This window comes from Anser brachyrhynchus (assembly GCF_964034855.1).
Source record: "Anser brachyrhynchus genome assembly, chromosome: 8".
NCBI classification, from domain to species: Eukaryota; Metazoa; Chordata; class Aves; order Anseriformes; family Anatidae; genus Anser; species Anser brachyrhynchus.
Genome location: NC_137702.1, coordinates 20340749 through 20358974, shown reverse-complemented (window position 1 = coordinate 20358974; position 18226 = coordinate 20340749). Strand labels below are relative to the sequence as shown.

At 41.7% G+C, this 18226-nt stretch overlaps 1 protein-coding gene across 10 annotated transcripts in view; it reads right to left on the bottom strand.

Annotated features, from left to right (window-relative positions):
- RABGAP1L (RAB GTPase activating protein 1 like) overlaps nt 1-18226 on the bottom strand; it is a 253556-nt gene that overhangs the window by 52405 nt on the left and 182925 nt on the right. For all 10 annotated transcript variants that reach the window (XM_080601910.1, XM_080601914.1, XM_080601913.1 and 7 more), the window contains one exon: nt 11228-11356. In XM_080601910.1, the coding sequence (XP_080458036.1) occupies nt 11228-11356 (129 nt within the window). The remainder of the gene's footprint in view (nt 1-11227; nt 11357-18226) is intronic.

The following is an 18226-nucleotide window of genomic DNA, read 5'->3' as shown; positions in this document are numbered from 1 at the left end:
AGCCCAAGAGAAGCAGAGATGAATTTCCACCTCCTGGAAGGTTTCTGCCTTCTTAAGCCTGAACAGCTTTGCTGCTGCTGAAGGAATGTTTGGCCTATATAAGCATGGGGCTCATTTCTAGACATTTCTGAACGTACACTTTTAACTACGTCTTCCTTCACAAAACATGAAAGCCTAGCTTTTTGTTTATTTTTCAGTCTGGTCATAAGTATCGATCCTGGGATACATTTGTTTTTCCTCTACAGCCTCTTGTGCATCACAGAAGTGTCTAAAAGAGAAACACATCTTACTGTGAACAAGAGGTACTGCAAACCTGCTGGACTCCAACATCACAGTCTTTCTCCATATTCAGACTCAAGGCATCCCTCAGAAGAAACAGTTACAGGTAGCTCTTTTATTTGGGTGTTTTTTCCTTCAAAGGATGAGAGAGTTTAGACTTTCTCTTCTAAAGAACAACTAAGATGACTATTAAGCTCACAGTGTTAACTGTGACTCTATATACTCTGCAACCACTTGTCCTTCAGACCACTGGATATAGAAAACTTTTTGTACAATACCCTAACTTGTCACCATACAGGAGGTTAGTCAGGACCTAACATAATCTCCCAGCCAACCTGCATATGGGATTCAAATGTGTCCTATCAAACTTGGGAAAAAATTTCACTTTCTCTTACTCATAGAACTGAGTTATTTTAGACAAATCATGTAAAAGATGACAGAAGACAGAAATGTCAGTGAGAGTCCATGCCACCTTTATCTATTGTTCTCTGTACTATTTTCAGCATCCCTTTCACAAAGAGGATGGAAGATTACATTTATTTTCCCCCTCCTCTCCAAAAAATCTGGAGTTTCTCCTAGAAAAAATAAAGCTTCAACTTAAAATCGTAGTAGTTTTGCATAATCCAAATGAGCTTTTTGGAAATACAACATGCAATGAAATACGTTTGCTAGGTTTGACGTGCTCAGTCATTCTGAATTAAGGTCAGGTTAATTTAAGGTTACTCTGGAGGAAAGCAATCTCTATAGATAATCTGCACCTTTGTGCTATCCATCTGACCCTATGGCTGCGTCCTTCTCCCGTGTGAGAGCTAACAATGCAGGTTCAGAGAGAAATTATCACACACAGATATTCTGAGACATTACTAGAAAAAGCACGTAGGTTTTCTTGAAGAAACAGACGAGCTATTCATCCAAGATCTGAGGATGCAAAGGAGTTATTATTCATGCAGATGGAAAGAGCCAGATTCAAGAAGCTTGAGCCAAAAGACCTTCTGAGCGTGCCTTCCTTCTGTGGGTCTGAAAGGGGAAACATCTGTCCTTCTGGACAGCTGTGACTCCTGACAGCATGAAGCTGAACAAAATGAAAGTTAAAATATATAGAATATATGCTACCTGCGGCCTGCTGGACCATGGAACAGTTTTCAGTTGTCAATGCTTGGAATATTTTCCAGATGTCAACACCTCACTCAACTAAACTTACATTATCTAGTGCAAATCTTTTAATGATATATACTGTCATACAGTTGCTGGGAATCTGGACAATGGATATTTCTATCCAGTTTTCCATCTCAAACTTATATATTACTTTAAAAACCCTTACCTTCAACACTCTTCTTGTTGATGGCATTACTCTGAGAAGTACAAGTACATATGCAGGCAAATGAGTACTACAAGGACACCAAAATTTGTATTGAATTTGTATTCAGTGTGGTTGCAAAGATACTTTAGATGGTTAAAATGTGAAAATGTGATTATATGCAATTATTAATAAGAAAATCATATTCTTTCCCTGTTGATAAAAATTACCAATAGATCTGATTCAATTTACAATGCCAACTCAAAGCAAATGAAAAAAAAAAGAGAGAGAGAGAGAAGTTTCCCTAATGCTTATATGCCATGAAAATCTAACCTCACTACTGAATGCAAGCATCATGTCTGCTCACTGGAAAACCAGATATGTAGAGTTCAAATAAGTATTTCATAGCTGAAAGTGATTTTTTAAATGCATGACTCTTCCTACATTGTTAACACTTATCAGCAAGGTGACAATAGTATTAAACATCTAAATCCACTGCACCACTGTTGCCACTTTAACATGATTTTCAGATGCTAGGTCATCGTGCTGCATTATACCACAAAGCCAAGCAGAAAGGAAGAAGCTAAAGTTGAAAACAGAGCACGCATTGAAAAACATGACCCTCCTTACAGCGACAATAGGATCCTGCACTACAGAGATAACAGCGCAGACATAAATGGAATTGATCATTGGCTTTTAATAAGAAATCACATCCAGACACTGCAGGGTTTTCTATAGATCTAAACACAATTCTTTTCAGTTTGGTTTGGTGTTTTCTTGAGAGGTTGATAAATGAGCAATTTTTTTCCTGTCCTTTATATTGGAAGATGAATTAGATATATTGCTGGAAGAACCAAAGGAATAAAAAGCTTGTGCAGTTTCAGAGCCTTTCCATAGTATCTCTTTTGCTTTCTGCTGCATTTGTGTTGTTTCACCATCTCTCACAATAGCAAGAAAACCTGAATAACTAGATAAATACACATACATACATACAAACCCAAAGAGAGAGGATGTGTTAGAGAGAGAACAGGAGAGCAAGTGAGGTATTTTTCCTCCTTTCCACTAAAACTGACGTAAACCAACAAGTAATTCCCTGTTAAACCATGTCTGCAAAAAGTTGCTTCCAGATAAAACAGCAACAGATGTGTGAATAAAGTAATTCACCCACAACAGCAAGGTGTTAGCTTCAAAACATTGGTTTGAATTCAAAACATTGAAATAGCGACATTATTAAAGTAAGTCTGTTTTAAAACTACACAAAGAACTACCCTGAAAGGAGAACTTTTGCACAGCTCCTGCGACCGACCTTCGGCTCTGCTCATGCAGTTTCTCCATGAGCCAAGACACAGCTTTTGTTACAAGACCAGCTGTGGGGGTGCTCAGCTCTGGCCAGCGGCAGGCCCCTTATCTAACATGGGGCAGCTTCTGGATTCTTCTCGCAGAAGCCACCCTTATGCCCCCCCGCTACCAAAACGTTGCCAAGCAAACCCACTACACACTGAAAAAGCACCATTTTTTTTTCTCAAGGCCATTTGCTTCTGAGGTGTTGAGAGCAGCAACCCTGTAGCACTGCTGGGTCTGCTGAGCAGCTGCATTTCCTCCAGTGAGGGGAGAACGCTACATGGCTAAGAAGTGGCTTCTCCTACAAGAACTTCAATCTGCCAGGTCTTTCCAGCCACTCATGATGATGACAGAGTAGAAAAGGTGACACTGGTATTCCTGAGCTACATAAAAGAAGGTGTCATTGCAGCAGCTGCCCTTTACACAATCTGTCCTGCAGGTTCTTTTACTCAGTGCTTGTAGAGCCTCTCCCATGGCTTCCCCCAACCTTCACAGGCCCAGAGAGGTGGCTGCCGACAGTGACGTTCCCGGTAGCTCTCCACTTACCTGTCTGCTATGCTCAGCCGCAGGGCATCTCTAGATCTGCAATGTAACACGGTTTGAATGCCAACTCCTCGTCTTTGAAAGACCCCAGGACAGAAACGAGCAGAACTCTCTGAGTTCACTCGAGTACTGTCAAACCAAGACATTTCCCTACGGAGAAAATCTCACAATGCCCCTTACTTTGTCCCAATCTACAACTCAACTGACTGAAGTCAAGCGTAAGAATAGAGGTGATAGGCTTCCTGTATTAAAATCAAACAACATGACGCTTTCCTTAGGACATACACAGATCTCTGCAAGAGAAATTGCATTAGGAGATGCAAAATGTAACTGAGACAGATTGAGCTAGTATGTGAAATGTGTTATTGTCTTAATAAAACAGCAACATTAAGTTTAACCTTCATTCATCTAGAATAAACACTTTCTTTCTTCATTCATTCATCACACTGAGTTTCCAGACACGTAGAAAAAACTCTGAATTCCACCATCACCCCAAGAGCATGAGCACAAAAAGCACTGTTCATCATTCTAGGGTAGCTCTTTATCACAGAGACATAACATGCAAGATGTTCTGGTCAGGTAGGAAATTATCATCCTCAAGCCCATTTTTACAACTGTAAAGCTTGCTGGATGCTCTGGGAGGTATATGCCCCTCCCTCTGTAAAGGCCATTGCAAAATGGAAGGTATGGTCATTACAGAGCAGAAGACCAACAGGAAACAAAAGGAGGAAAATCTCCCATTTATTAACTCTAAATTTAATCTTTTGTCATTTTCATCTTTTATTAAATTTTTATTAGCCCTTAAATTAGCATCTGACATCCTACTTAGAGGATTAATGTATTTCTCCTCTGTTTGGCTGTTTCTGAGCTGGGAAATTTATGCAATGCAGGTCTCTATCTACCGTAAGAGTCTCAGCAGATATCTTCACAAATTCAGTCTCTTCGACCTGAATAAAACTTATATTCTGCAAATGATGGATATAATACATCAGCCAGGTATCAGTGGGACCCTACTCTGCAATTATGTAACACACATATGTGGAAACCAAAAGGAAGCTTCTTAGGCAATATTATTTTACAGTATGAATTACTACAGAACATTCCTAAACCACGGAATTCTATCCAACGATCACATGCCAGGAAATACTGCCGTTATTTCTAATTCCACTGACTTTGATCACAATGATTTCCTCAGTGGTAAATGATGGAAATTCAGACCTGGTGGGTGATCACCATGGATAGTCCTTAATTGAATGAGACAGGCTCTAGCACATTTTAAATACAATTTTCAATTAATAGGATTTTTTTCTTTGTATTCACAGAATTGTTCTCAAGGAAGAGTTTGATGCTAATTCTTTTAAATTTGTTCTTAAAATAGGATGACAAGACTACTATTTCCAATATAGCACCTTTAAAATCTAAGGGTTAGCTCCTGAAATCATGAGTTAAACTTAAGTGTGAAACTAAGGGGAAAAAACGCCACGCCTTTTTTCTTTTGCCTTCTCTAGAACCATGACAGAGCTCATGGCAGAAAAAAAAAAAAAAGAAAAAAAAAGAAAAAAAGAAAAAAAGCAAGAGGTGGATAATTACTTGTTAAAGCTCCCATTTTGTAGTAATTTGGGAATTAAAAAAAAAAAAGAAAAAGAAATATTTGAAAAGATATAGCATGAATATAAAGTCTGACTATACCATGACTCTGTTCTCAAGTTTTTATGCCTCAGTCATTAGTTTACAAACCTAAAACACTCCCTGGCACTTACTGTGTGATGCTCACCCTACAAACATCTGGTGTTTGGTCTACAAATACTAATACACTAGTGAGAAGCAGTGGAAGACACACAGTGCCTGATTTATACAACAGAAAATACACGTTTAATGGTTTTGTTTGTTGCCTTTTTTAACAGAACAGGTTTTGCTGCATTCAACAAGACAGCCAACTATTCTTCACGTAACCTCTGCAGTCCCTACGACCTCTTGTAGTGATAACTATCAAGACCGTAATTTCTTATTTGAGCATGTCAACTTCTGTAATTATTAGTTCCTGTTTGTAAATAAAGACCCCGTTATAACTAATTAAAGAATGACAGAACAATTGAGGCTGGATGGGAACTTTGGAGATCATCTTGTCCAGCCCACCTACGCAAAGCAGAGTTAGGCAAAGCTGGCTGTTCAGGACCAGTTGTGTTTTCAGTATCTCCATGGATGGAGGCTCCACGACTCCCTTCGGACAACCTATTACTGTGTCTGATCACCACTGAAGTTAAAAAAAACAAACATCTGCAACTCTCTGAGGATTCTTTTTGCTCTATCCTCCAGGTCATTAATGAAGAAGCTGAAGAATATCCCAGTATCAGCCCCTGGGGTACAACACCAGTGGCTGGCCTCCAGCAGTTCACCCTGCTAACCACAACCCGTTAAACTCAGCAGCTCAGCCAGATTCCAGTCCACCTCTTCATCAGTTTGTTTATGAGGATGTTATGGGAGACAGCATCTTTCTGTGCTTGAGATAAGCAACATCCTCAGCTCTCCCCTCATCCACCAAGCCAGACATCACGTCATGGAAGGCTATCAGCTTGGTTAAGTATCATTTCCCATTCATAAATCCATGTTGGTTACTCCTCATCACTTTCTTCCTCATGAGCTGATTTTCTTTACTGCCTATCAAACAGTTAATGTGCCATCTGCAGTCAGAGGTCACGCTCCCTTGATTCAGACTTGGCTCTCTAAAGACATTCTACTTGGCAAAAGTGAGAAAAATGATCCAAATAAATAAAAACTGTGAATGTGAAGTCAGTTCAACCCTTGTGTTTTAATTTAATGTGGGACATCAAGTTAACAGAGTCAAGGCACCACATAATCACTCAGTAGGGATGCGTAACAAATACTGAGAGCAGTCTAAAAGAAGTACGAATGGCAGCATCTGCTTGCAAAAGCACTAGAAGAAACAATAGACAGGGCTAGGAAAAGGGCAAGCGCTGACACATGAGGACAGAAGAGACAGCAGCCCAAGTGGCAGACGAGAAGCATCCTGCCACACCTCGAGCAGAAGGCCGCACGCTGCTCAGGCCCCACGAGAGATGCCCAGCCAGCTGGAGCAGGCAGCAAAGCCGCCACGCACCAGCCCTGCCACCAGAACAGGCCACAAGCCTCCAACACAGCCGCAAGGAGGAAGTGGAGGCAAGGGGCTGCGACGTGACTGATCCAGAAGCTAAAGGAAGCAAGCTTTGCGGGAAAAGACTGTGCCATAAGAAAAGTCCCGCTCTTAAAGAGGGCAAAGAACTTGCCTAACAAGCAGTTTATTGATGTTGGCCAAGAGGAACCCAAGAGACACAGTGAGGACGTTACAGCCACTGGCCCTCCTCACCACACACAGGTGCACCTGGCCAAGCAGGAGGCCTGGTAGTGGTGAGTGCGTGGCCACCGGCGTGCGTGAAATCCATGACAGAAGGAGCGCAAGTGAGCGAAAACAGATGTAGTCCAAGTAAGTACCACCCTCTCCTCCAATAAGATCTCGCGCTGGGTTTTGTTGCATTACATTCGTGTAAGTCTTCCACATTTTCTGCCACTTTTGATGGAAATGGGCACTGCATAACCCCACATACAGGCTTGTGACTCAGAAAGGCAGAGAGCTGCTGTAAGCAAACCTTCATTCACTGGGCTAAGACAAGTCATGACCCTATTTCAGACCACCTCAGTTCTCCATGAGAGTACCCACACGCTACTCACTGATTTCAACATCCCCCGATGTCCAGAGTTCCTCCCATAGTTTTCCAAACTATGCTATTAATCCTGATGACAAACAACTAAAAGTCTCTGAATCTCAGAATACGCTTCTCCACAGGCTTAGTTGTTCTGAGCCTAACTATCAGAAGACTGCTCAGGACACAGTTTTGATCCCCTGCTACGTCTTACGCTGAATGAAGGAATGCACTGCGTGCCCAGTGGGCAAGTAGAACCCAGCTAGGCTCCTTGCAAGGGTGGGCTGTTATTAACACAGCAGAAGGTAGCTTGAATCTTCTACTGTTTCCCATCTCTGCTAATCCCAGGTCATAATTCTTGATCCTGAATCCACCTACAGAGGAGTTCAGAATTTCACTCCCTCCTTTTAAAAGGCCCCATGTGCTGAACCCATTCAGGGCACTATGCACTTACCATCTGCCTCAAATGCATTTCAAAATACTTTCCAATAAAACACATCTTAGAAATACATACCCAGTACAAATTGAAAATTTCATGAAAAATATCATATGGCTTGCAATGTATTGTACAAGAAGAAAATTAGAAAGGCAAGCCCAAGAAAATCGATAAACATCTATTCCAAAAAGTAGCATGAGGACTTCTATTTTAACCTCTCATCAGAAAAATATGCACTCAGTAAACAACATAATGTTACTGTACTTGATAAATTCTTAAATTACTCATTTTAAAGAACTGAGCAAAGGACTGAACACTAAAAATGAAACTGTAGTCTTTTACTCCCAAATACTCTCTTTCAGCAACAGAGCACAAATCTCAAGTCCAATTTTTACAAATATCTTTTCACAAAACCTTTTTTCTGTCTGGAATAAACATTAGTCTGGCATGGCCCACTGTCTCACATGATCGTAGAATCATTAAGGTTGGAAAAGACCTTTAAGATCATCTGATCCAACCATCACCCTATTACCTATATCACCCACTAAGCCATGTCCCTAAGCACCACGTCCAACCTCCCCTTAATCATTCCCAGTGATGGTGACTCCACCACCTCCCTGGGCAACCTGTCCCAATGCCTGACTGCTCTTTCTGAGAAGAAATGTCTCCTCATTTCCAACCTGAACCTCCACTGCTGCAACTTGAGGCCATTCCCTCTTGTCCTATCACTGGTTACCTGTGAGAAGAGGCTGACCCTGAGCTCCCCACACCTTCCTTTCAGGGAGTTGTAGAGAGCAATGAGGTCTCCCCTGAGCCTCCTCTTCTCCAGACCAAACACCCCCAGTTCCCTCAGCCGCTCCTCATAGCCTTGTGTTCCAGGCTTTCACCAGCTTCATAGTAAAGACAGATGCAAAGAAGGCATTAAGAACCTCAGCCTTTTCCTTATCCTCAGCAATCATGTTCCCCCCTACATCCAGTAAAGGAATGAGATTCTCCTTGGCCCTCCTCTTGCTGTTAATCTATCTATAAAAACATTTTTTGTTATCCTTCACCACAGTGGCCAGGTTGAGCTCATACTGGGCTTTGGCCTTCCTGAGTTTTTCTCTGCATATCCTGGCAACTTCCTTGTACTCTCCCCACATCGCCTACCCCTTCTTTCACCGGACATAAACTCTCTTTTTCTCCCGGACACTCACCAAAAGTTCCCTGTTCAGCCATGCCGGTCTTCTTCACCGCCGGCCCATCTTATGGCACACAGGGACAGCCTGCTCCTACACCTTGAAGACTTCTGGAGGAGCGTCCAGCCTTCCTGGGCCCCTCTGCCCTTCAGGACTGACTCCCAAGGGACCATCCCTACCAGTGTCCTGAGCAATTCAAAGTTTGCCCTCCAGAAGTCCAAGGTAGCAGTTTTATTGACCTCCCTCCTGACTTCACCAAGAAGAGAACTTTACCATTTTGTGGTCACTCTGCCCAAGACAACTCCCTACCACCACATCTTCCACCAGTCCTTCTCTGTTCAGGAACAGCAGGTCTAGTGGGGCACCCCTCTGGTAGGCTCACTAACCAGCTGAGTCAGGAAGCTGTCTTCCACGCACTCCAGGAACCTTCTAGACTGCTTCCTCAGGGCTGTATTGTATTTCCAGCATATGTCTGGGAAGTTGAAGTTCCCCATGAGAACAAGTGCTAACAATTGCACAACTTCTGCCAGTTGCTTGCGGAATGCCTCATCCATCTTTTCATTCTGGTTTGGCTGTCTGTAACAGACCTCCACCAAGATGTCCGCCTTGTTGGCTAACCCCCTGATCCTTATCCACAGGGACTCTACCTTATCATTCCCAACAACGAGCTCAACAGCATCAAAACACTCCCTAATATAGAGAGCCATGCCACAGCCCCTCCTGAGTTGCCTGTCCTTTCTGAAGAGCTTGTAGCGATCCATTGCAGCACTCCAGTTGTGGGAGTGGTCCCACCACGTTTCAGTGATGGCAACTAGGGCATAGTTTGCCTGCCGCACCATGGCTTCCAGCTCCTCCTGTCTGTTGCCCATGCTGTGTGCATTGGTGTAGATGCACTTCAGTTGTGTCATTGTCCTCACCCCCAACCCCGGGGCTGCTTCCCCAGGCTCATCTCTATCGAGTCTCATTTCCCCCGTGTCCCCCTTCATACCTAGTTTAAAGCCCTCTCAATGAGCCCTGCCAGCTCCTGGGCTAGAATTCATTTCCCTCTTTGGGACAGTTGGGACCCATCAGCAGCCATCAGGCCAGGTGCCGAGAAAACCTCCCCATGATCAAAAAAAACCAAAATTCTTGTGATGGCACCAGCCTCTCAGCCATGTGTTGACCAGCTGGGCCTTCCAGGTCCACTCAGTATCCCTCCCCACCACTGAAGGGATAGAGGAAAACACCTCCTACGCATCTACTCCATCCAGTAACTGCCCCAATCCCCTGAAGGCCCTTTTGATAGCCTTCAGGCTTCTCTCAGCAATTTCATTGCTGCCAGCCTGAATTATCACTAACGCGTAATAATCAGAGGGGCGAACAAGGTCAGGAAGTTTCCTGGTTATGTCCCTGACCCGGGCCCCAAGCAGGCAGCAGACTTCTCTAAGAGTAGAGGCCGGCCGACATATGGGGCCCTCTGTTCCCCTCAGAAGGGAGTTGCCTACGACCATTACCCTTCTTTCCTTCCTGGTGGAGGAAGTTTTGAGGCATGGAGTTGACTTTCTTGCCCTTGACAGCCTCCTGTGTGGACTTTCCCCCGCATCCTCACCACCCTGTCTCTTGAGCTCCAGGGCCTCAAACCTATTGTGTAAGGGCACCTGGGGAGGCGAGGTGGGTAGGGAGGGGGCTCGCCTGCGATCGGTGTTTTAATCAGTATGAAAAAAATACCTTATTTAGCAAACTACGAAATCAAGCAGCAGTAAAGCAAGCGAATAAACACATTGAGAGAGATAAAAAGCAGAGTGCTAGAGGAGCAATCTTTCTGTTCACATGGTCTCATTATGGTCATGGTCTCTCAGCCCATTACTGGACCACACCAAACACACATTTCCCATCAGTGTTCACACTTCAAGAAGTAACAAAACCACTTATTTCAAGATCAAATGTTAAAACCCATCCCATGGCTCTTTCCTGGGTCATCCTCTGGGTGTACAGAGTACATCCTCTGAGTGTCTTCGTAGCATAGAACATAAAAAAGATGTTCTGTCTTGGTAAGCTTGATAGACCAACAAAACTAAGTTTCTACTCCACTACAGTTGTTTTATACAGAGAGTGGCATTCTGCAAATAAATAGCTTCAGGGTGAAACAAATAATATACAACCATGATGATCATCAGATATTTGATTCATTATTTAGTGCTATCACTATTTATAAATCAATGAATTAGCAAGTTTTGACCATTCCATTTTTCGATCATAAGTTTACTATTTTAATTATTAAGCATGTGCCAAAGCTCTGTGCTGTACTTTCTTTAAATATAACAAGTGTGTACAGATATACATACATATACAAAAAGTAATAAATTAACGATCTCATTACTTTACTTTGCACGTGCTACTGTCATTCTTATACACTGTACCTTACTTTTTCTGTAAGAACCCTGGGTGAATGAGCGGAAATGAAAATTGCCCTTACCTTAATGTTGCAAGCTTGTTCCATCAGTCTCCTGGCGTTCTCCTCAGCTCTGTATCTCTTGGGCAGCTGAACCCTGAAGAATTTTAAAGCTCCTTCAAAATCAGCTTGTAGAAGGTCCTCTTTTGAGGTCTGCAATTAAACACAGAGAACTACTCTAAACACTGAGAACATGTAGTCATGCTCTCTCACTGGATTTGTCATTTACTGACTGCATTCCAAACCACCAAAATTCACATTAGCCCAAAAAACATCCTCTTTAAAATCGGCTCTCTAATCCATTTCTCATAAAACAAGACAGAGGCTAAAACTTATCCCAGGAATCCCAGGCAGAGCAGCACAATCAGAGGACTACAACACATTAACGTATTTCATCCTTCTGTACCTGCAGGGTAAGAAAGGGATTCTGGCTAAGCCTGTCAAGATGAAACTGAGTAAGGGAAAAAAACAAAACAAAACAAAACCAAGCAAACAATAAAAACCTAGGAGAATCTGTAACATTTTTAGAGAGCTTACGCTTTAGAACATCACTGATTTTTATAACGCTACCCTAAAAAGATAATACATAGATACATAGATATGGTTGCAGACATGAACAGCAGAAGCAAAAATGCATATGACTCATAAGAGGCATCAGCAAGTCAATGTGTAGAAGTCTGTGACACAATTTCTCAAAGAACACTGTGCCAGAAAATGTTTCACATGTTTATTTCTATATCTCTCATAAGACTGTACCTCTCGCCGTGGTATCAAGCTTAACAGGTCAGAAAATGTTAAACACTCAGCATTAATCCAGTTCTGCTACTGACGGAGTAATATGATTCATGGGTCAGGGACAAACGTATTAATTTTTGGAGATGAGAGAACTATACCAGGAGATTTTACAGATATGCAAAAGCAAGCCTTTAGACTGTTCCTTTAAAAGGTTCACAGAGACCGTACAGCCAGACAAGACATTCAGGACGTCACCTCAAAATGTGAATGTCTTTTAAACCAGAAGGAACAAAGGAACACGTGCCAGTGTACAGAGCAGCACCACGGAGGCTGGAGCTGTGTACCACCACACTTCGGCCAACACTTCCAGAGAGACACAGGCCCCTTTGCTGAAGGGACTTCCCTTTCCTTAGCTATCCTCTCACCCACCCAAAAACCTTTGCTGCTTCCAGACAACCTCTTTCCAGCAAACACGCTGCAGCCAAACACACCGGATCTGGCTCTGCACTGGGAGAACTGGGAAAACAGCAGTCCTTGTCATGAAAGAGGTGAAACTAGATGAAAGTCTTATTTCTCCTGGGTGTTAAATTTGTTTCAAATAAGTAGAAATAAATTTAATTCTCACTACAACAGAAAAAAAAATACTAATGGGTTTTATTTACAAATCCTCCCTATGTATCATATTAACTAGTCTCAGTAGCTCATTTACATGAAAATAATTAAACCTACTATGTAAAACACTTTCTTAAAAGTACAAGTATATTGCTTCCCAAAGCAAACTGAACTTCAATGTGGTACCGCAGATATTACGAGCATGCAACAGCAAGCCTCCAACATGGCTTGACATTTTCCATAGTCCTGCTAAAAATGCTACAGCAGCCTGCACAGAGGGTCCACAAAAACATAGCAGTTTGACCAAGCTTTATCTGATGGGGAAATGGAGAAGGGTTTTTGAATGGATTTTAAATGATGAACATAACCGGGAACCACAGAATTTAAGAGGGCATTTTCATGGTTATCCAGCATTTCTGATAGCGGAGAACATGAGCTGACATCAGAGGTCTGCCACCCAAGCACCCATAATCATCACTGCTCGGTGTCCAACCTTCCACTGTGGGGACGGCACAGCAACGTGTCCTTTGGCTTCCTCAATCAAGACCACATAAGAACAAAATATCCATTGTACACATTTATCTATCACCCTATGTATTTCTGGAGATGATCATACCGTACACCCTGCTGAAGACTTACTAGTAGTTTCCGCTACATTAATCACAAGGTAAGAGTGAGAAAACTCTAAATGCAGCTGAAGTTGCTTTGGCAGATCTGTTGCCCTTTGACTGCAGCATTTTCTAACTTTGTCTTCAAGCTGCTCAGAGTTCCCTCAAGATCTCTTTGATCCTTCACTTGCAGCCAAGGAAGCTGCTGGGTCATCACTACAGGGACACAACAAAAGCTGCCTTCAGGATGTGGATGAGAAATGCTCAGTTTTACAAACTCTCACATCTGATTCTGTCCACAGAAATTTGGCAGAAGGACTATCTGGCTGAGGCTCCATCTGACAAGACCGATGTCATGTTGACAGAGAGCTGGTGCACTTAGGTATCTAATGAATCAGACCCACTCGTGAACATAGCTATGGCCAACACATCCATTTCCTCCTCTGCATGCTGTTTTTCTTCTGGAGAAGGTTTAGTAAGGCTGTATACGCTTTTGCCATGCTTGAGGCTTGGTCAGTGCTTCGGATGCACAGCGGGCAGTATTTGGGGCGACCTGCTGGCACCAAGCAGTGCTCTGTGCCAGAAGCCGCGCTGACAACCGAGCCATTTTGGGCAAAGTTCAGCTGGGTGACGGTGCTAGAAAAGCAGTAATTGGTTTAATAACCAGCCAACTCCAAAGTGACTTCCCCCCTTCTCTCTCTGCGATGCTGACAGCTGTGTTTGCCGTACGGGTCAAACAGATTTCCCTACAACATTATACATTTGCCCTCTTTGGAGTCAAGCTTGCTGCTGCATTTCCAGTCCCCTCTTCTTCCTCGCAGCCTCTCCCGGCCCTGGCCACAATTCCGACCAAGGTGCAAGGGGGCACCAAGCAATGTGTAAAACCCCTGTGGCCGCTGTTATCCGTTTTACGCAGAAGGTGCTCAGATACTGCAATGCTGCAAGCCAGGGTAATCTCCAAGACAGGCTGCTTGCTATGTGCTTCCAACAGAGTGGGAGGGTGTTTTTAATTACGACTTCTGGACACTCACTCCCAACACTAAACAAACACCAAACACACTTTTTTTTTGCCAAAGTTTTACCATTTTATTAGGAGATGAGCTATCCTAATTTTAAGCAAGTATTTTTCTAAGGGGGCATGACTAGAAATTTTCATCTGAATTTTGTATTTCATTTTAACTTTTCTTAAATTTTTCTTAAAAAGTCTTTTTCTAAAAACTCCCGTTGAGAGTTTTGAATTATTATTTTTATTATTATTTGAAATCAGAGGAGAAAAAAAATAAAAAATGTTAATAATCAACAATTAAATCACCCCACTAAACTTTAGAAAAGCAGATGCACCTACCTTTTGTGTCCATAGCATGTCATTAAAAAAATAAATGCCATAATGACAGAAGCAAATGTGTCAGAACAACAGTGATTACATGTAAAAATTTACAGTCAGATTTATTTCCCCAGGCTTTTGTTTGAATCACTGCTAGAATAACATTTTAACAACACCAAAACAAATTATTCTCATAATATCGAAGCTATTGAGAATTTTGAGGTCTCAACCCTGAAAAACTTGTAGTCAGTGAAAATCTGGTAAGAACCATGGTGAATCATGGGAATGAGAACTTCTACGATGGAATCTGCTGAAGTAGGATTACAGTCATGAGAGGTTATAAACCAGAATATTATATAGTTCAATAAAGTGAGAGCTAGACCCCTAACATTCAGCTCTTCCTACTTTGCTGAGTATTTTCATTTCATTAAAATAATCTGTTGACCAGAAAGTTAGAGTATCACTATTAAAATCAGAAGAAATCAAAGTAATCTTTTGAGAGCAATGTTAACCGGGTTGTGCATTTTGTATAGTTTATGCTTTTTTTGTCTAAATTATGCAAACAAAGCTTTTCAGGTACTAATTAAAAACAGGAAACAACAAAAATCAGTATGTGTATATAAATACATATACAAATACATTTTTTATACATATACAATATATGCAGTACAAAAAAGTGTATAGCATTGTTGTTTTATTATTCACATTTTTTGACATTTTGTGATTTTAATCAATAAATCATAAAGACATTTCAGGCACCTTTTGGCAGCTGTTTGACAGGCAGAGATTTGTAAATTTGCTGGTTCATGTCACTCAGCTCATGGATCTCCTGAACAACTCATTTCAATAAACCATCTGTAAGTCTAATGAAGCGATAATTCACATTTGGCAGGTACGTTGTATTTTGGGGCACATGGGGACTTCAGGGAGTTTTTTAATATTCAAGATGTAATTCTTAAATAATCATATTTTTGTATAAAATATATGAAGAAAAACAACAGGTAAAAGACGAGGATCACTGAGAACTATGAACATAAAGTGAACTTCCAACGAACTTCTGAACTCTCAGCTTGCTTTTTAGGGTTTGGCTATACATGTTCCCTCACATGTCCTTCCCACATCACTTAAGTATTTCAATATGTTCATAAAATTATCTTAATTGGATTATTTGAAACTTAGGACAAGCCCTTTTTGCAGAATTAGTCAGCAAACTTTCAAGTCAATAGACAAAGTTCTGTGAAATTGCAAAGTTCTGAAAAACAGACCACCTCAGCTCTTTTTTTTTGAGACTTAAATAATGTTTTTATTATTATTATCATTTTAAAGTAAATACTGTTACTACTGCCATCTCCAAAATACTTAGGGAAATGTGATTAAGACATAGGCTTGGCTTTTTTCTTTAATTTAATTTTTCTGTCTTCAATTATTAATTCTGCAGTCTCATTCCTTACTGACTGTACCAACTGAATCTCCTGTTCCCACCTGGGAACTTATAGAGCAGAAGAAATTTCAGATCAACCACATGGCACTTCCTTAATTTAATTCTTCCTCTTTTACACAAACAGATAAAAAATTCTGTAGTGTTCTATGCATACAGTATATATATGCAGAATTTCTATAGAATGTGGGTGAACATAAAGTGCGTGCTTTACAATCTAAGGAATATGGATCAGGAACAAGACAAAGTAAAAGGCAGAGAAGAATCCAGCCATACTCCACTCCACTATTAAATTTGCTATCAGAAAATTCAAAATGCTTACACATACTTCTACACTAATTTTGCAGACTATAACATTTAATCCTTAACATGCACTGTATGGTTTTAAGTTCTTGTAGAACCTGCAGTGTAACATGAAGGTATGGGAGGTGTTTTTTCTAACCTGATGGTTCCCTTCCCACTGGTCGCAGCAGACTGCAATGCTGCATGTTGCACGATTTTGCACTGCGCTGCCCTTTGACCTGAGATCTGTTAAATGGCTCCAAGAGGAGGAAGTTGACCTGCTGAGCTTCCAAGGTGCACCAAGATGGGTGGACTTGGAATCCAGGCCTGGGACAGATGGACTGGCAAAGCTACCCTGCCACCGGTGTGCTGGCATGCACTTCCAACACGATCCATCAAAAGCCTCTTTTTACTGGCATCACTTCTACGCTCTTCTTTGCTGGGAAAGCTATGCTGTCACAAATATTTTTTTTTTCTGTTAAAATCTGTGTTCTCTGTAAAACACAGCTCGGGATAAAAGTGTCACGGGAAAAAAATATAATCTGACTATAGGCAAAAGTTTTCAGAAGGCCTAGCTGGGGTTTTGTGCACGATGAGTTGGCATCCAGCAGGGATCCTCTGCTTGCCTACTGCCTACAGACAGCAGTGCACCTCTGCTCAAAATTGCACCAGTGTTTGTGTGCAGGTCCAGACTTAGGAAAGGTAATGTTCATTCTGCCCCATAAAATACTGATGAATGTGTACAAGAGCAAACAAAAAATCTCCTAGCTCTACCCACCCACAGATATCCCCAAGGGGAAAAACCCACACAGAATTAGTGCTGTTCCACTTGCTCGTCATCACATATAACTGATGCCAGTGAGCAGGTGATCTGAATTTTTCTGAGGTTACAGATTATATTTTTCAAATAACACTACAATGGTATATATTCTGCCTGTCATAGGCATTTATTCCCCAAACCACAGCAGAGGAAGATGCTTATGTATGCACAAAAGAATCTAGTTCTTAATTTTACGAAAGTCCAAGGTTTGGAAGTATCTTTAGTTCTGATTAAAGTACAAATTCTTGGTCCTCAGGCTTTTCTAATTTGTTTAAAAATCATCAGAAACAGCCTCTACTCCTCCATGGAATGGGTATATGTCAGAAGGGATATATGTCAAAAGAGGTATATTTAGCTAATAAAACCTGGCAGAAAACCACATTCATTTCACAAATCAAGGTTCTTTAATAACACAAGCATTGTTTGTATTGTTTTGCCTTTTTTCTTCCCCCCCACCCCTTTTTTTTAAAATAAATAAAATAATGTCATTCAGCAAAGCTCAGATGTCTGGCTGCTGAAGTACACTGAATTCCCTGGTATGCCCTATCAGGAGGGCCAGCTCCAAAGCCTGATTAAGTCAAGTGAAAAAGAGCTTTGTGTTTTTGCCTCTGCTTCCTTAGAGCTCATCACAAGACAATTCAGAATGATTTGGCAGTCCTTGCCCAGGAGACCAACAGCACTAAAGCAGCAGGATGGGATGGAAGAAGGTTTAGGTGCACTTTGAGCTAGACTGGCATAATGCTTACAAATACAGCAGCTTCAGCCATGCATTATTAGCCCTTACGGCAGGCACTACGCCCAATTCTACAAGTGCCTGTAGGTATCCAAATTCATCTTCACTTTACTAGCAATTTAAGACTTTGTGAATATTGTACCTACCATCTCACAACGTTTGGAACACACAGGCTCAGCTACCCGCTTTTTTTTTCTTTTTTTTTGAGCATCTTACAATATACAGATCACCGTCATTTATCGGAGGGTACTGCAGAACACAGAGCAGAGGTTCAGCAGCACGATGAAAATGCAAGACAGGTCACTCCATAACACCACAATACAGGACTACGCAGGGCGTGGAAATGAAGGAAAGGCACCAAACCACAAGAACATGGTACAGGTCAGCAAAAGCACTCTTTTCCCAGGCATCACATTAAAATGACATTCTGGTGTCACACCACTGAGCAGGCATGCCCCAGGGCTGTAGCTC